Genomic DNA, 18603 nt, shown 5'->3' with positions numbered 1-18603 from the left:
AGCAGGGACCGGGAGCGGCGGGGCCCGGCCCGGCCCGCCATGTGGTTCATCTACGCCTTGAGCTGGCTCTCGCTGCTCATCCAGGTGGCCTTCGTCACCCTGGCGATCGGTGAGCCCGCCGCCGGGGCTCCGCGGAGGGGTCTGGGCCCGGCCGCAGGCTCCTCCCGGGGCTTGTCCGCGATATGTCGTGTGTTTCCCGGTAAAGGGGTTGGCTCCGGGGAGGGGGAAGCCTGAGCTCCTGCTTACGCCCGAGTCTGGGCCGCGGGTCCGGCACCTCCCGGGGGCACCTGGCTGTTCCAGAGATTAGGGGGGCCCTCGGATGCCCCGAGGCCTCTGAGTGCTCCTGAGGTCTGTGGGGCCCCCAGAGTTTGGGGGGGGTCCCATGGGTGTCCCTGAGGACCCTGAGATCCTGTGGAAACCCCAGAGTTTGGGGGTCCCATGGGTGTCTCCGAGGTCCTGTGGAAGCCCCAGAGTTTGGGGGTCCCGTGGGTGCTCCTGAGGTCCTGTGGGTGCCCCAGAGTTTGGGGGGGGGGTCCCATGGGTGTCCCCGAGGTCCTGTGGAAGCCCCAGAGTTTGGGGGTCCCATGGGTGCTCCTGAGATCCTGTGGGTGCCTCAGAGTTTAGGGGGGGTCCCATGGGTGTCCCTGAGGTCCATGAGATCCTGTGGGTGCTCCAGAGTTTGGGGGTCCCCTGAGGCCTCTGAGTGCCCTGAAATCCTGTGAAAGCCTCAGAGTTTGGGGTGTCCCAGAGGTTCTCTGGGTGCCCCAGCGTTTGGGGGCCCTCCCATGAGTGCCCCCGAGGTTCCTGACATTCTGTGGAAGCCTCAGAGTTTGGGGGGGGGGGTGTCCCGTGGGTGCCCCTGAGATCCTGTGGAAGCCCCAGAGTTTGGGAGTTACTGGGTGTCCCCTGGGTGCCCCAGAGAGTTGTGGGGAGCGGGGGGGGTAGACCTCTGCCCTTCGGTTTCTCCCCCGTGTTTGGGGGGGTCCCTGCCAGCCCGCGGGGCTAAGCCAGGCTTTTCTCCCACAGCTGCCGGGCTTTACTACCTGGCGGAGCTGATCGAGGAGTACACGGTTGTCACCAGGAGGATAATCAAGTACATGATCTGGGTGAGTCCCAGTGCTCCCTGAAACGGGCAGTTCCTTCCCAAAATCCCCCCCACTCCCCCCTGGGGCAGCTGTGGGGTGGGACATCGGCTTCGGACCTTGGGGACAAGCACTTGGGAAGCTCCTGGTTCCCCTGGGCCCACGATGGCTCCGGCTGGCGAGGGGGGGGGCTGGCAGAGGCTGCTTCAATCAGCACCTCACTTAACCCCGGGGGGGGTGCTGAACCCCTCCTGGGCGACCCCCTCTGCCCCCTTGGCTCGGGAAACTGAGGCGCAGGAGCCGCAACAGGATGGGATTCCCAGAATCATCACCCAGGTTGGAAAAGCCCCCGAAGCTCCTCCAGCCCAAGCATGGAGCTCACCCTGACCGTTCCCAACTCCCCCAGATCCCTCACGGAATAGAACCCCAGAACCGTTCAGGTTGGAAAAGACCTTTAAGATCATCGAGTCCAACTGTTAACCCAACGCTGCCAAGTCCACCACTAAACCGTGTCCCCAAGCGCCATCTTAGTGTGCCCTGAGTAGGGAAACGGTGAGAGCAAAGCAGTCTCCAAAAAAATCTGTATATTGGAACCTTTGGAGTAAAAATTTACATTTTGACCAAAGAGGAAAAAAAGCATTCACAGAAATAATCTTCCTCCAGTTCCTCAACTACTTTTTAAACAAAGCAGCTTCAACAGCCACAAAGTTTTTGCTTTTTATTCATTTTCTTTCCAGGCTTGCATTTCTAATCATATCATATATCAATATCTAATCATATCAGCGCTGGCTCAGCCCGACTCTTCAACCCCTCCAGGGATCCCGGGGACTCCCCCCTGCCCTGGGCAGCCCATTCCAAGGCCCAACAGCCCCTTCTGCACAGAAATCCTTCCTCAGAGCCAGCCTGACCCTGCCCTGGGCAGCTTGAGGCCATTCCCTTGATTCCTGCCTGTCTGTCCTGCCATGTTTGCCCCAGGTAACCTCTCCCCCCTACACTTTTTTTTCTCTTCCAGTTCTCCTCGGCCGTGCTGGTTGGCCTCTACCTCTTTGAACACTTTCCGGGGTTCATGGTGGGCGTGGGGCTCTTCACCAACCTCGTCTACTTCGGTTTGCTGCAGACCTTCCCCTTCATCGTCCTGACGTCCTCCAACTTCATCCTGTCCTGCGGTGAGTGGGGCCGTCGCCTTCCCCTGGGAGCAGCAGGAACCCTCGTCCCCCCCATCACCAACGCAGGGTGGCAGCAAAAGTTTGGCTTTTGCTGGTGCAGCCCCTCCCGCTGGGGCTTTTCAAAGGACTTTGAGCTTTGTGTGGTGCTTTTTTATGCTGCAGCTGCGATAACTGAGGGCTGGGCCTGACGGCATGGCGAACGCCTTCGGGTTTGTGCGTCGGGGCCTTTCCCAGGCACCTCCCGCTGCACCCCCACGGCTGGTTCTGCTTCAAACTCCGCTGGGGAAACGAGCTCCCGGCCGGCCCGAAGCTCAGCGGCCTCCCTGGGAACCTGTCGCTGGGTCTTGATTTTTTTAAAAAAAAAAAAAAAAAAAAAGGGTTTTGAAGTCAAACGACCAAACCTGGCGTGTGGAATTAACAGCCTGACGTCAGGCTGGGCTGCGCGTGTCATCGTCAGGAGCTGGTGCGTGCGGGGAGAGAAGAGCTTTTGAGACAAAATGGCCACAATTAATGTGGGAGTTGCTCGGGTTTGCTGTTAGAAAAATGCATCGTCGGGCTGCAGCCGGGGGGGTTTCTGGCACCTTTCCCGTGGTGGTTGTGCGGTGGTGTGGATCCAGCCCCGCTGCGGCTGCCAGGCCCTGCCCGCACAAACCCTGGTGTGAGACAGGCACGGGGGTCTCCCCTCTCTTTTGGGGGGCTGGCGCGGGCGCAGGGGTGTAGCGTGGGGTCGGGCAGGGAATTCAAGCAGCAGCAGCGATTTTTGGGGGCAAAACAGGCAGTTTAAGTGTTGGTTTGTTGCTCCACACCGTAGGCTGAGCCCGGGAGTAGCTCTGCTGCCAGGCCTCTGCTGGTGGAACAGTAACTCCGCCTATTCAACTGGTTTTTGGCTGGTCTGAGTAGCGCAGACAGTTTGTTCCCAACACGTCTCCGGCAGGTTTTAGGGTCCCGTACAGGGATCTGAGCTCACGCTCTGCTCGGAGCGATGGGGAGCGACACGTTAAGTTGCAAACGGGCACAATTTCTTCCGACCTGACTCCCCGATGCCTGTTCTGGGGCGCTGTCTGCACACGGCTGTGCTCCCCAAAGCCACGATTTTATCCCCTGCTTGAAAATCAGCGTAGCTCTCCCGCGGCTGTAGGTCAGGGGCTGCGTTTCCTGGCAGATCCGGGCTCTCATCTGGATCTTCAGCCACGTCCTGAGGCCGGAGAGGACGACAAAGCCGCGTTTGGGGCTCTGCCGACCCGGCGCTCCCAGGCGGGGTGTTGGCACCTCAAAGAAAAGGTGACAGAAGCTCTGATTTCTGCCTCTGAAGAACTAAACGGTGTTTTTCACCGCTGAGGACGGCGTGACCCCCGCTGTCCTGGCCGCATTTCACCTTGATTTGGTTTACAGATGGCGCAAGAGCTTCTCTCCACAGCAGCTGTCGGGCACACGCCGGGTTTTTTTGCCGCTTCTCTCTCAGTGTCAGGCTGGGCTCTGCTGGGGCACGTCGGGGGATAAAGTACCCGAGGGATGAGGGGCTCAACGGGGGCTGCAGAGAGGAACAGCCCATAGCTGGGACAGGGCAGGGGGGGCTCTGCCCGCTCACCCCATTTCTCACCAGATGCGTGAAAATATTTTAGCGGCGGCAGAAAAGGGGCCGTGGGGAGGGAGGGGCTGTTCCTGCCGGGGCAGGTGGGTGTCCTCTTTCATTTCTTCCAAGCTGGAGACTGACTTTTTTTATTTTCCCTTGGCAGTGCTGGTTATATTCAACCACTACTTAGCGTTCCAGTACTTTGCCGAGGAGTATTACCTGTTCTCTGAGGTGAGAGACCTTTGGGAAGGAGTCGGTCCGCGTTTTTCCAGCCAGCGTGCAGCTGGGAGGCAGGAAAGGGAAAATGCCCTTTTTTTGGTCAGCAGTAGGACACACCAAGAATATTTTTCGCAGGCTTTCCCTGGGGGTTCCTGCACTTGTTCCCTCAGAAGCACCAGAGAAGCTGCAGTTTCTTTTCTCGGGTGTGGGCTTGGGGCTTTCAGCTGAAGGGCAGAAGAAATACTGAATTTTAAGCACAGATTTTTATTTCTTGAAATGCTGAAAACTAGGCAATAATTTTTTTTTTTTTTAATTTTTTTACGAGCTAACCACAAATTGCTTCCCTTCTGGAATTATTGTTCCTCATTATTTTGATGTCTCTGATGTGCTGCTTCTTCTGGTCACCAGCCTCACGCCAGCCAAGACGAAGGTTCACATTCACCAAGGGGCTGCTTTTGGGCCCAACAGTAGCTGCAGCTTAGCGTGGATAAAAAAACAAAAAAACAAAAAAAAAACCACCCCAAAATTAAAAAACCAGCAACCTTTTTACGGAGTTTTAACACTTCCGCAGAGTTTGCAGCTCGGTTCTCCCTGCTGCTCCAATGTCCCACCCCGGGGGGGTTGCAGCAAGCCCAGGCTTTGACTCTTCTTTTTCATCCCTGGAAGGTGTGAAGAGGGTTTAATTAGTCATAACAGCCAAATTCCTGTTGTGGTTTTTTTTTTTTTTAATTGTGCTCTTTAGAGTCCTGGGGTTTGGGAGCAGGAGGGGTTTTCAGGCACCTGGGACAGGAGCAAAGGCTTTTCCTGCACGCCCTGTGCCTCCGTGGAAGTCTCTGGGTGAATTTGATCCCCTCGGCAGCTTCGCAGGGCGCCCTTACCTCACTCCCGAGAGACGTGGCAGAGGTTCAGCTGCCGTTCTCTCCCCTCGGTGCCTTTCCCCTGAGGGGTTCAGGTAGAAACTTGGGGTGGATCACAGGGAGGTGCATTGGGGCTGAGGCAGCCCCCGGGGGGGGTCAGCGCAGACAGAAGCCGGCGTGGGAGCGGCCTCTGGGTGTCGTTTCAGCTCTGCCCTCACTGCCCCTTGCTCTGCCCGCAGGTCCTCGCCTACTTCACGTTTTGCTTGTGGTTAATCCCTTTCGCTTTTTTCGTCTCCTTGTCGGCCGGAGAGAACGTCCTGCCTTCCACAGTGCAGCCTGGAGGTGAGCGCTCCCGAGGCCCCGGCAGACACCCACTGTTGGGATTTTATTTTTTTTGATGGGGGTTGTGTGCTCAGCACCCCCAGTTCTCTCTGTGCAGGGCGGGGACAGGGGAGGCAGCTGCTCGGCTAAAGCCGAGGCAAGAGAAGGGTGAGGAGCAGAGTGGCTGCAGAGTTCCTGCGTTTCTGCAGTCCTGGGGCTTCTTCTGGGCTCTTGCTGCAGCTCAGGGAAGGGAGCTCAGGATTTGGGGTCCCTCTTGGCGGCCTATGGGAGCGCCCAGGTCACCCAGATGTGAGCAAAGCAGAAATTTGGTGCTTTAGAGGCAGTGAGTCGTCCTGCGATCGGACGAGACACCCCAGGGCCCCCGTGGCTGTTGGTGGGTTTGGATCTGATCCCAGAACCGTCTGGGCTGGAAAAGCCCTTGCAGCTCCTCCAGCCCCACCATGACCCTCCCCCTGACCCTTCCCAACTCCCCCAGATCCCTCAGCGCTGGCTCAGCCCGACTCTTCAACCCCTCCAGGGATCCCGGGGACTCCCCCCTGCCCTGGGCAGCCCATTCCAACGCCCAACAGCCCCTTCTGCACAGAAATCCTTCCTCAGAGCCAGCCTGACCCTGCCCTGGGCAGCTTGAGGCCATTCCCTCGGGGCCTGGCGCTGGGGCCTTGGCTCCAGAGACTCATCCCCCCTCTCTGCCCCCTCCTGGCAGGGAGTTGCAGAGGGCCAGGAGGTCTCCCCTCAGCCTCCTCTGCTCCAGACTGAACCCCCCAGTTCCCCCAGCCGCTCCCCAGCAGACCTGTGCTCCAGACCCTGCCCCAGCTCCGTTGCCCTTCTCTGGCCACGCTCGAGTCATTCAATGGCCTTTTTGGGGTGAGGGGCCCAAAACTGAACCCCCTCAGCGAGGGGCGGCCTCCCCAGTGCTGAGCCCGGGGCTCAGACCCCTCCCCTGTCCCCCCTGGCTGTTGCTGATCGTTCCTTTCTCCGCAGACGACGTCGTCTCCAACTACTTCACCAAGGGGAAGAGAGGGAAACGCTCCGGTATCCTCCTCATCTTCTCATTCATCAAGGAGGCCATCCTGCCCAGCCGACAGAAGATTTACTGAGCCCGAGGAGCAGCACTGACCCAAAGTGTGCCGCGGGCTGCGAGGCGGCGCCGACCCCTGGCCTCCCCCGAGCCCTCCTCGATGTTTCTCGAAGGGATTTTGCTGGGAACGCTAAAACTGGGCGACGGTGCCGGCGGCGCTGGCCAGAGGGCTCGTGCCTTTTTATTAGAGCTCCCCTCACCCCCGGGACTCTCTGCAGGGAGATGTTTGGCTCCAGCCGAGCCCGGGGAGGGTCCAACCCCCCCCCAGTGCTGCCCACCCTGCTCGGGGACCCACGAGGCGGCGTCTGCAGGGCTCTAAACCCAGGAGGTTTGTGCGTGGCGTGGTCTGGCTGGGAGTGGAGGGGGGCAGCGGTTCCCTCGGAGTGGCAGCAGAACGCACTCGACGTTTAACTGAGGTTTACACAGAGCCCTCAATTAAAAAAAAAATTTAAAAATATAATCAAACTGTCAAAGTCCCGCCTGTTCCCGCTGGGAGCCTGCCAGCACTGGAGGATGCTGGTGTCCCCCCTCGAGTCAAAGGACTCGACATCACTTTTGGGTCGATTTTAATGTTGGAAATACCCACTTTTCTATCTTTTTTTTTTGGTTTTTTGTGGGAAGCCTCGTTGAGCAGCCGGGATGCTGCATTCCCACTACTGCTAAACTCACCAGGCCTCCCTCCTTTCCTAAAGGAAAGAAAAAAAAAAGGTGTATCCTTTGTTCTTTTTCCTTATAATCATAAAAAAGCCCTTTTTTCCCCTTTTTATGCTTTGGTGTTGTTCACCTCAGCCTGTGCCACGACTAGACCTTGTGTGCTGACCCAGGGAGGCTGTACCACAGGAACACCCCAGCTCCAGCAGTGCAGTTTTGTGGTTCAGGAGGGTTTTTTTTTGAGGTATTTCTGAGGAAAAGAGATTCATTTTTCTCTCATGACCAGTTCTGGCTGAAGGTGGGACACAGGGTCCCACCACGCCCCTCTCTGCCCCGGGTTTGCTCGGGGCCCACTAACACTGGTGTGGTTTGATGCTGATTTCATAGAATTGTGGTTTTTGGTGACGTTCACCGTATTGGGGAAGCATTTGGCTCCTGTCTTTGAGTCGGTGTCACATGAGGAAATGGCCCGTTATGAACACGGATTATTTTTGGTGTTTCTAGAGAAATAGCAGAGGATGAGTTACGGAGGGGACAGGTGGGCTGCAGGAGGCACGTCACAGAGGCCTGGGGGAGTCAGTCACCCGGAGGGATTGGCAGGAGGTGGGTATTTTTTCAGTGCAAAGCTTTTTGCGATCGGGGAGTGGGAGAAATTATGGTGAAAGCGTTGAAAGAAGACACAAGGGGCGGCCGAAAACCACCGGCCTTGCTCATCCTGGAAAAGCAGCAGCTCCCCAGCGCCAGTGTTGGGCTGTAATTTTGCTTCAAGGCCACAGGGTGGGGGCCGCCGGGCCCTGCTTTTGCTCCCTTCCCCGCTCTCGCCAGGTTTAATGCCCCAACAGGCTGAAAAAAAAAAAAAAATTAGATTTCCAGGCAGCGAGGAGGGATGTGGGCACGAGCAGCACTGAAGGGGGGGTGGCGGGGAGCCCCTGGACGCGTGTCGAGAGCGGTCAGGGTGAGGTTAACGGTTGGACTAGATGATCTTCAAGGTCTTTTCCAACCTCAGTTGTGATTTTTGTGTGTTCACAGCTCCGCTCCAAACTGTGTTTCACAGTTTCCATCGCCTGGAGCGCAGTGGGGCACGGCAGGGCAAGCGTCCTGCCTCCCCCCGGGGCTTAAATTCTGTTTTTGTTTTTTTTTCTGGATGTGTTGCAGGAGGGATGGAAAACTGTCGCTGCCACGGCAGGGAGAGCAGGGCAGGTTCAGTGGGTATAAGCAGAGCCCCAAAATCAGGACGTAAATGGGGCAAACCAGTGGCTTTTATGTCCCTTCTACCACATCTTGTGAATCCTCGTTTTCCCCTTCGCTTGGCCGGCGAGCCAGGGCAGGTTACTTTGTGTTTTTCCAGATGACAGATCCATTTTTCCTGACTGCTGCTCGCCATCGCCGGGTGTTTAAGATGTTAATGACACACATTTCCTTGAGCTGAACCAGATTCAGATTAAGTCGTGTAACTGGATGATAGCGAGCGTGAAACCCTATAAATATTTAAAAGGCATCAGAAAAGAAAGGGAAAAAAAAAAACCACGAAGGCTAGAAGGCTACGTGGGGAGAGGATAATGCCGTGGGGGCTCGCCGGTGAGCTGGAAGCGGGGAGGTTTGGGGCAGCCTCTCCCGGGAGCCCAATTTGGGTCAAAATGCCCCGTTCTTTGCCCTGAAACTGAGGAATGAAGATGTCAAATCTCTCGTGATTCACAGGGAGGAGGGAAGGATGCGCCGGAGCTCCCCCGCAGAGGGTTTGAGGAGAAGTGTGAATCCCCACGTTGATTAAGTGTTTTAAAAGTCGTGTTTATTAATTGGCAGGTGCCCTGGGAGGCGGCGTGGCTCGGGGTGGGTGCAGCCGGCGGGGCTGCCATCGATTTTTCATGGGTGTTTGGAGGGTGCAGTCAGGGGAGAGGAATTCACTCGATAGGGAGCGGGCAGAGCGCGGGCAGCGCCGCCTCGCAAAGGGCAGGAGATGAGTAACCACGCTTTCCCCCCCCACACCCCGGCGGAGGCTGAAATGCCAGAACCAGGTGGGGTGGAGTGTGTGATCAGCCCAAATCTGGAGAAATTCAGCTCTTGATGCGGGAAGGGGGAGTGGTGGGGCATGGTGGGGGGGGCACAGCCTGGCTCCAGCCTCCCTGGGGTTTTTTTTCTGAACTGGTAGTGCTGGTCCCAGCGCTCTGGTCCCTGCGGCTCTCGCCTTCTTTTTCCAGTAAGAGGATGTGTGGAACGAGCTGATGTTCGGGTGAAGGCTGGCGAGAGGTTTTGCCTTGTCTGCTTTCCACATGGCAGCCCTCAGGTGTCTGGAGAATCGAAAGGCCGGGATGAGAAACGCTCCGTAATTCGAAGGATAAGCTCCTTGCCTTAAATATTTTAAAGTCGGCCACGGCTTTGAGAAAGAGGAAGAAAATTAAAAAAAAAAAAAAAGGGCAGAGAGAGAGGGCTGTCATACAGCAGCCTGTCTTTGGGGGAACAGCAGGGGGGGGTCTGTCCCCTCCTGGGGTGCAGAGGACCCAGCTGAGGGGTCTTCCTGGAGTATTCCGTCGGGTTCTTGGGTCTGATCCCCGCCAGCTCTTGAGTTCTTGCAAAAAGGCAGCGGGAAGGTGCGTAAATACGGAGTAACCTAAGGCCTGGGCTTTGAATGGAGTGGATAGTTAACTCTGGGGAGGAGCGTGGTGTGGAAGCGGGGGAGCAGCCGCACTCCGCCCTACCCCAACCGCTCTGATACACAACTCAATAAATTAGTTAAAAAATTTAAAAAAAAAAAAGGGTCCTGCCCGTGCCTGTCCCCAGGGTTGAGCCTGGCTTAGCCCTCCCTGGGTGATACCAGATATATGTGCTGCTTCTATAGGGGCCTGATTGCCCCCCCCCAGCACATCCCGAGGACGGGGTGACCCCTCTGCTGGGAGAAGGGGTGTTTGAGGACCCCCCCAACACGTCGCTTTGTGCCCCAAAACCACACTCCAGGGCGACGCTGCCGCCAGCTCCGGGTTTCTCCCAGACGCAGCCCGTCCCCCCCCTTGCCCCCAGTTCAGGACCTGTGAAAATTATTAATAATTATTATTAATTTATCTGCAATAAAACCACCTGGCCGCGGCTAAGGAGGGAGGCGCGGGGGGTGAGGATCCTCTCCCTCGCTTTGCCCCTGCCCACCCCCTCCTGCCTGCGACAAGGTGGCGGAGCTGCAGAAACCATCGAATCGGTATTTTTATCGGGGTTGGGATTTAAAAGGAAGAGCCGGGGCTTGCGAGCGCTGGGGACGGCAGCGTTTGGCAGCAGCGGATCTTGGGGAGCAGCTCTGTAGCTTTGCTTGGGGTGTGGGGGGGGGACACACGCAGGGATTCCACCAGGACCTCCCCCACCCCACCCTGGGAACGCTCAGCCCCGGCAGTTTGGGGGAGCCCCATCCATCTGTGGGTGCTGAGTGTGTCCCCGATGAGCCCTCCCTAGGGCTGGGCATCTCCTGGAGAGATTTGGGGGGCCCTGGGGGTGGGGGGGGGGGGGGGAAGCTGTAACGGTACAGCTGGACTTTGAAGGAAAAACTGAGACCTTGAGGGGTCTGGGGGTTCCCCCTCAGCAGGAGTTTGGGGCACTCGCTCCCAGGGGTCCTCCTGCAAGAGACAGAAGCCACAGAGGAGGGTCATGGGGGGGGTCCCATCCCCCCCCAAACTGCTGCTCAGAGCTTCCCCAGGGGCACCCAGAAGGGTCTTGCACCCCCCAGCCAGCACCAGCAGCACCCAGCGTCCAGCATCCAGCAGGGGGGGGGACGACACACCCCAGCTTAATTCACCCCAACACAAGCCCAGGTCCCTTTGGTCAGAGCTCGGGGGGGGGACATTTGCCTCCTTAAATACAGAGACTTCCCCCCGCGGAGGTGAAGAGGGGGGGACACACCAATAAGTGCCACGTCCGGGCGGCAGGAGGGTGGGTGCTCCTACTCCGAGGTCTCTTGGGGGCAGTTTGTGGAGCTCCAGCCCCGTCCCGCTGCCACCCCCTCGCCCGACAGATGTGACAACACGGAAGGGGACGGGATGTCGTGCCACTTCTCTTTAATTAGAAACAAAAGGATGGAAGCTGCTGGAAGATGAGGGTGAGAGCTGGAAGCTGCGGGGTCAAGGGCAACGTGGGGGGGGGGGGGGGGGGGGCAGCTGCCTCTACCCTGGCTCCCCTGTACCCCTTGCGAGGGGCCGGGTCCTGGGGAGGCCACTGGCCACCCGGGCCCTGAACGGGACCTCGTCTTCATCCCTGGATGGAGCTGTGCCAGTGTCCTCCTCCCCTGGGGAGAGACGGATGGAGAGGAGAGGGAGAGGAGAGATGTGAAGCGGGGTGAGACCCGCCAGGCCCGTGGGGACCCCCTGTCATCGCCCTGTCACCGGTCCCAGTGACGGGACCAGGGAGCATCAGTGAGGGGACAAGTGTTCAGTCTGGAGCAGAGGAGGCTGAGGGGAGACCTCCTGGCCCTCTGCAGCTCCCTGCCAGGAGGGGGCAGAGAGGGGGGATGAGTCTCTGGAGCCAAGGCCCCAGCGCCAGGCCCCGAGGGAATGGCCTCAAGCTGCCCAGGGCAGGGTCAGGCTGGCTCTGAGGAAGGATTTCTGTGCAGAAGGGGCTGTTGGGCGTTGGAATGGGCTGCCCAGGGCAGGGGGGAGTCCCCGGGATCCCTGGGGGGGTTGAGGAGTCGGGCTGAGCCAGCGCTGAGGGATCTGGGGGAGTTGGGAACGGTCAGGGGGAGGGTCATGGTGGGGCTGGAGGAGCTGCAAGGGCTTTTCCAGCCGAGAGGATTCTGTGGGTCCATGGGGATGTTCCCACTCTCCGCCTGGGGGGGTTCATCCCCCCGTCCCCCTCGCCACTCCCCACCCTGCCCTGCTCCGTACCGGGACGCTGCCTCCCCTCAGCCCCGGCGCTGTGGCCGTCCTGCCGCGGGGGGCCGGGGGTGCCCAGGGTGGCATCAGCTGCCCGGCGCCGGCGCTGCAGGATGGATTCCAGCTCCCTGTCCCTGTCCCTGCCCCGGCGGCCGCTCTGCCGCCCGCTGCGCCTCCTGCTTGCCCTCCTCATGGCGCCCTGCAAACACCACGCAGCACCCCGAGGCTGAGGGGGGACCCTGGGGAACACCTTCCCAGCCAGCCGGGATGTCCCCAGCACAGGACAGCTGCAGCGGGGGGGACCGTGTCCCCCGCTGTGTGACAACCTGGTGTGTGTCCCCCCGCTCACCAGGATGCTCTGCAGCTCCAGCGCCGCGCTGCTCCGTTTGCCGGGCATCAGAGCCTGGGGGAGAGGGGGGGGGGTAGATGCAGCCGCATCCTGCACCTCCCGGGGGTTACTGATGCCCCCTCAAACCCACCCCCGGGGCTCCCCGGGGACACTTCCCCTCAAATCTGGCAGCGACCGAGCCCAGACCCCAGCCTACCTGGTCCAGGGGTGCCCGGTCCTTGGCGGGTCTCAGGACCACCCCGTTCTTTATCCGCTCCATCATCTCCTGCACGGCTCGAGCTTTAACATCAGCAGCTTCTGGTTTGCCTGCGCCGGGAGCACACGCTGAGACCCCGCGCGCTCGTGACAGGGCCCGGTCCCTGCTGAGGAGGGGAGCTGCCACCCCCCTCTCCGTGCTGCCCCCGTGCCCCAGGGGTCCCTCCCATGAGGCCAAACCCGGCCATGACCCACGGTAGGACCCTGCCAGGGCTCCTCTGCCCCCCGCACTGGGCAGGATGGGGGGTGCTGGGAGCCTTTTGGGGGGGTAAGGGGGGCAGGGTGCCCATCGCCCCACAACAGGGCCCCGGACCAGCGGTTTTGGATGGATGGGGATGGCCGAATGGATGGATGGTTGGCAAACCCCCGTCCCAGTGAAACCCCATCCCCCCTGTGTCCAGGGGGTCCCCACCACGCCACAGGACCCCCCCGAGGTGCAACTGGATTGGGGAAGGGGGGCAGGGACGGACTTACCACGCTGTGGGTTTGCCAGCCCCTTCCTCTGCCTGATCGCCAAGAGCGGGCTGGGGGGGGAGAGGGGAGGTGAGAGCCCGGCCGAGCTGCACCCCTTGTCCCCCAAAACCCAGCGCCTGGACACCCCCCCCGGCTGGGAGCAGGGCCCAGCTCACCCACCCCAACATCCCCTGGGGGTCTGTCCCCACCCCACACCCTGCGCCTCCCGCTGGGTCGATGCACGGACACGGCTTGGGGACAGCCTGGCACAGATTGGGGACAACCAAGCACAGTTTGGGGACAACCAGGCCTGGCAGGCAAGAGCGGTGGGGTTGGGGGGAGCCACATTTCCCCCCATCCCGGCTTATTTTCTTCGGCAGAACCGAGCTGGAAGCCCCTGGGCTACCCCGGCCGGGGGTGACCAGGGTGTCCCCAGGGTGTCCGGCGGTGTCACTTACTCCACAGGGCCAGCGGGTGCGGGGGGTGGCAGCGGCGGTGGCGGCGGTGGCAGAGCCGGGGTGCGGGGGGGCGATGGGTCACGGGCCAGTTTCTTCTGCAGTGACCCCACTGCCGTGGGGGGGGGGGGGGTTGGTGCTGTGCAGGGGGGGGTGCTGGGACCCCCCCCAAGCCCACGGTGGCAACCACGGGCAGGCAGCATCGCTGCCAGCTCCTGCCTGCAGCGGGCAGGAGGAAACCACCCACCTTCCTCCTCCAGCCCCGCCAGCCGCCCTTCGGCCTCCCCCAGCCTCTTCCTCAGCTCCAGGTTCTCATCCTCCGCCGCGGCCAGGGCAGCTCGGGCCAGATCCAGCTCCTCCAGCTCCGGGCGCTTCGCCAGCTGCTCCTCCAGCTCCTTCACCTGGGCGGGGGGGGCGCGGGGGGGGGCTGGGTGCAGCCCAGGAGCTGGGGACCCCCCCTCCCCTCCCCATCAACCCCATCTAGGGATGCAGATGCTTCGCACCCCCAAAAATTGGCACTCGATAAGGAACTTCAAGTTCCTTTTAGGGCAGTTTTCAGCCAGGTGGGGGTTGGTAGCCCAGTGTGGGGACATGGTAGCCCAGCTGTGGGACCTGAAATGTGACGATGGAAATTCACGGCAAAAACAACCTGTGGGGGTGCTGGGGGGGGTCTGATCCCGCTCGCCGCCAGTTCCCGCGCCCCAGGAGAGCCACCAGCAGCCTTGGAGCTGTGTTGTACCCCAACAGCCCCCCCCCAGTGTCACCCCCTCCCCTCGGGGACTCACCCGCTGCTGCTGCTCCTCCAGCGCCCGCGCCAGGCGCCCCACCTCCCCCAGGGCTGCCAGGAGCTGGGCGCTGGGCCCCCCCCTCCGCAGCAGGATCGCGCTCTGCCTGTTCGCCTCCTTCTTTTGCACCAGCATCTGCCGCGGGGGTGAGGGGGGGTCAGGGAGGGGGAGACTGAGCCCTCAGGCTCACCCCGATGAGAGAAAACCTCCCACTTTTTCCAGGGGAGCCAAAAGCGCCCGATTTCACCCCAGAGGATCACAGCGGGGGGGGGGGGGGGGGGGGGGAGCGTCCCCACCCTCTCGGGATCCAGCAGCGGGCTCAGTTTTGGGGTGTTGGCCCTGGAAACAAGCAGCCCTCCCGCTGTGCCCCCCCCCCAGCACCCATGGGCACCTCGTGGGCGAAGGTCTCGGCGTGCAGGCGCAGGTCCTGCTCCAGCTCCAGTTGCTCCAGTGTCTCCCAGTAATCCTGGGCGACGAGCTGGGACACTGCGGGGAGAGAAGGGGGGTCGGGGGGGTGGGGGGACACACCAGGACAGGGTGGGGGGGTGCCTGCACCCCAGGCACAACCACCTCTTGTGGATGGGGACCCCCCCCACCAACCCGGCTGCAGGTCCCAGCGCTTCAGCGTGGCCTTTGGCCGCACCAGTTCAGCAGCCTGGGTGGCACTGGTGGCACTGGGAGAAGCCAACTCACCTCTCTTGGAGGACTTCAGTGCCCGCTGGCTAGTGGCCAGGGCTGCCCGCAGGCGCTGCTGCTCCCCCTGCCCCATCTCCAGCTGCAAGAGGACAAACCTCCCCCCCTCAGCCTCGGGTTCAGCTAGGGGGGGGTCCCCACCGTGCCCACCCCCCCGGGGGGCATCCAGGAGACAGAGGGGAGGGTCTAGTCCCCCAAAACTACAGGGAGCTACAAGGATGAGCTGGGGAAGGGGGGGAACAAGGAGGGTGAAGGGGGGCTCTGGAAGGGGGGGTGGGGGGTGTCTGCTCGGTTGGGGGTCCCCGGGGGGGGGTGGGGGGTGGTACCTGGTCCTGCAGGTGCTGGTTGTGCCGCTGCAGGTCCTGGAGCTGGACGGTGAGATCCTTCCGCTGCGCCAGCAGCCAGGAGATCTTCTGCTGCAGGTCTGGGGGCAACGGGGGGGGGGAGAGCGGGCGGTGAGGGGGCAGGAAAGGGGGGACAAGGGGTGGGGAAAGTGGGGGACAGGTTGGGGGACAAGAGGTGAGAAAAGGGAAAGCAAAGGGTGAGAAAAGAGGGGGGGAAAGGGAGAGCAGAGGGTGAGAAAGGGGGGGGACAAGGGGGGGCAAAAGGGGGTGGGAAAGGGGGGGCACAGCCCTCCCTGAGGACCAGGCTGGTGGGGCCACAGCAACACCCCCCACGTCACCCCCTTCCTGGCCGTGACACCAGTGCTGGACGCTGGTTGGGGGGTGACCCAGAGGGACAGACCCCCGGTGGGGGTGGGGATGGGGGGGGGGAGCACCGTGACCCACAGGACCCTTCTCTCTCCCCAGAGCTGCCCCCCAGCCCCCCCAGGGCAAAGTCCCAGCATCGCCTGGATGGGGGAGAGGGGTGGGGGTTGGCTGGAGTGGGGCATCCCCCCCAGGGGTCCATCCCCCCCCCAGCAGAGCGTCCTCACCACCAAGGGGGTGCATCTCTCCCAGGGGTGCATCCCGGCCCCCCCAGCCCCCCCCCGGCACTGCGGGGCGGGAGGAGCTCAGCCCTCATTTCTCTTTCATTTCCCTTTTTTCGCTTCGTTTCGGTGTCGCTTTCTCCTTGTGTACCCAGAGCAAGGCCCAGGCTCAGCCTAAAGCTGCTGAACCGGGCTTAGGGGACACCAGGGTGGCCCGGGGGGGGGCGCGGGGGGGGGGAGTGTTTTTTGCCTCTGGCTTCGCTGTTTCTGGATGAGGATGAGCCAGGCGCCCCCCAAGCCCGGCTCACCCCTGAGCTGCTCCTGCACAGGGTCGGGGTCCTCCTCGGGGGGCCCCTCCTCGGGGGGGTCCGGGGGGGCCAAGCTGAGCCGCTTCAGTTGCTTGTTCTCCTGTTTCACCTGGGGTGTGATGGAGACACCCCCCCCCCCCCCCCCCCCCCGCAAGAACTGGGGGTCTCAACCGCGCCCACCAAGCCGGGGGTGTTGAGGGGGGGATGCGCCGGCACCCTTGTACCCGCAGCGAGGGGCCGGTGGTGGGTACCAGGGTGCTGAGGGGGGGGACAGGACACCCCCAGGGACAGGCTGCCCTCCCTACCTGGGCCGCGTAGGCTTCGGCTTGCTGCCGGCACGTCCTCTCCACCTCAAACTCCGTCTCCAGCGCCGAGAGCTCGGCCAGCAGCGCCTGCGACGCTGCCAGTGCCCGCGGCCGGCTTCAGCCCCCGGTGCCAGGGGAGGGGTCCCGCCGGGCTGTGTCCCCCCTCCCGCCTCCGGCTGACCCCATCACCGAGCGCCCGGAGCGGGCTGTGCCAGCGGGGTGGGTCGGGGCTCACCCTGCTCGAGCTTGGCCAGTTGCTCCTCCGCTTCGCTCGCCTCGGGCGCCAGGGGTGGGTGCTGCTGGGGAGAGACACGCACGTGGCATCGCGGGGCACGGCCCCGGGTTGGAATTGTGCTGGCACGGCACCGCGGGGGGCACGGCCTCGGCACGGCGTTGGCATTGCATAGCATGGCATGGCGTGGGCATGGCGTTGGCACTGAGTTAGCACAGCATTGTGTTGGCACGGCCTGGGCATGGCGTTGGCCCTGCATTACCATGGCATGGCATTGGCGTGGTGTTGGCCTTGCATTAGCACGGCGTTGGCACGGCCTTGGCATCGCGTTAGCACAGCACTGCATTGGCGTCGTGTTGGCCTCGCATTGGCACAGCGTTGTGTTGGCACAGTGTTGCGTTGGCATGGCACTGTGCTGGCGTTGCGTTGGCACAGCATTGTGTTGGTGTTGCATTGGTGTTGCGCTGACACTGCATTGATTGGCATTGCGTTGGCATTGCATTGGCCTTGCGTTGGCACAGCATTTGTGTTGGCATTGCATTGGCATTACATTGGCACGGCATGGCATTGCCTTGGCACAGCGTTGTGTTGGTATTGCCATGGCACTGTGTTGGCATTGCATTGGTGTTGCGTTGGCATCATGTTGGTGTCATCTTGGCATCTCACTGGCGTGACGTTGGCATTGCATTGGCATTGTGTTAGCGTTGCACTGGCATTGTGTTAGCGTTGCACTGGCATTGCGTTGCCCGGTCTCGGTGAGCCCCGAGCCGCCCGGGCGCCTCCAGCCGCGCTGGGGCTGCGTGCCCGTGCCAGCGCTGACCGGCACCCCCTGGCCCCAGGGCCCACAGCCGGGGGGGCATGGCAGGACCACCCCCCCACCTCGGGGTGACGGGGCACAAGGAAAAAAATACAACAAAACCCGAGCCTGTGAGCGATACCTGCGCCACAGCTGCCGCCTCCTCCTCATCTTCCTCCTCATCTTCCTCCTCGCTGCTGCCCGACTCCGGGATGGCTGCGGGGGGGCCATGGAGGGTTCACCAGCGCAGGTGGAAGCCCAGGAGGGGTTTGCGCAGCCTCGTCCCGCTCTGTGAGGGGGTTGCTGAGCCCCCACCCCGCTCCACACCCCCCCACCTCGCTGGTGTGTCCTGAGGAAAACGGGCAGGTCCCCAGCACCCCCGGGCACTGGGGGGACTGGTCGGGGGGGGGCAGACACAGCCCCCCATGTGCAGACAGAGCGTGTCCACAGGGACCATCGCAGGGGGGGGCCCAGCGCTCAGGACTGGGGAGCGGCTTCATCCCCAGGTGTTCCTTGGGGGGGGACACAGTGCTTCCCCAGCTCCCCCCTTTTGGGTGTTTTGGCTGGAATCAGGCACCCACCTCCCCCCCTTTCCCCTCACAGACCGAATCTGGGACACGGGGACACACCCCCCCCCACACACACACACACCCCCACACACCCCCCCCCCATTTGTAATCCACCCTCCCCTGCTGGGCCCTCACACCCCCTGCAACGTGGGGGCTCCCTGTGGGACCCACGGGATGGGGGTGCTGCCCAGCAAAGGGACCCCCCCGTGTCAGGAGCCCCTCCCCATGCCAGGACCCCCCCCCGCAATGGCCAACTCACCTGTGAGCTGGCCAGCACCTTCCCCGGCCCAGGCCATGGCTACGGTGTGGCTGGTGGCCCCCAGCCCCCCCAGCTCGGCGGGTGCTGCCCCCCCTCCCCTGCGCCCGCCTCGCGCTCCCCACACCCCCAGAGCGGGGAAGTGAAACCGCGCAGCCTCTGTGGCTGCACCCCCGGCCCCGGCGGGGGCGAGCACCCAGGCCGGGACTGAGCCCTCGGTGGGGGCCGCAAAGCCAAGCCCAGCCAAACCCTTGGCTGGGCTGCAGAGCTGGACTCAGCTGAACCCTTGGTTTGGACGCAAAGCCAGGCCCAGCCGAGCGGGACGGTATTTACAGCGGGGGCGAAATTCTGGTGCAAAACCCACCGGGAACCGAAAGCGGCTCTGCCCCGGCCGCGCTCGCTTTGAT

The 18603-nt window shown here is 62.0% G+C and overlaps 2 protein-coding genes across 2 annotated transcripts; one reads left to right on the top strand and one right to left on the bottom strand.

Moving 5' to 3' along the window:
- Window positions 1-6: 6 nt before the first annotated feature.
- On the top strand, window positions 7-9947 carry TEX261 (testis expressed 261). Its single transcript, XM_074904205.1, has 6 exons — window positions 7-109; window positions 1027-1106; window positions 2095-2248; window positions 3985-4052; window positions 5137-5239; window positions 6221-9947. The coding sequence occupies exons 1-6, from the start codon at window positions 40-42 to the stop codon at window positions 6334-6336; spliced, it is 591 nt and encodes a 196-aa protein (XP_074760306.1). The 5' UTR covers window positions 7-39; the 3' UTR covers window positions 6337-9947.
- Window positions 9948-11107: 1160 nt separating this feature from the next.
- On the bottom strand, window positions 11108-18236 carry LOC141959841 (shootin-1-like). Its single transcript, XM_074904132.1, has 16 exons — window positions 18200-18236; window positions 17514-17587; window positions 16579-16642; window positions 16344-16438; window positions 16039-16147; window positions 15129-15226; window positions 14803-14884; window positions 14501-14595; window positions 14110-14244; window positions 13572-13725; window positions 13328-13436; window positions 12891-12940; window positions 12358-12467; window positions 12162-12215; window positions 11825-12011; window positions 11108-11229 (listed from the first exon to the last, which is right to left on the bottom strand). Exons 1-16 carry the CDS (start codon window positions 18234-18236, stop codon window positions 11108-11110), a joined length of 1575 nt encoding a protein of 524 aa, XP_074760233.1.
- Between the last annotated feature and the right edge of the window lie 367 nt (window positions 18237-18603).

Source organism: Athene noctua, chromosome 4 (assembly GCF_965140245.1).
Source record: "Athene noctua chromosome 4, bAthNoc1.hap1.1, whole genome shotgun sequence".
NCBI classification, from domain to species: Eukaryota; Metazoa; Chordata; class Aves; order Strigiformes; family Strigidae; genus Athene; species Athene noctua.
The sequence above is the reverse complement of the archived record's forward strand: the minus strand, read 5'-3'. Positions and strand labels throughout refer to the sequence as shown.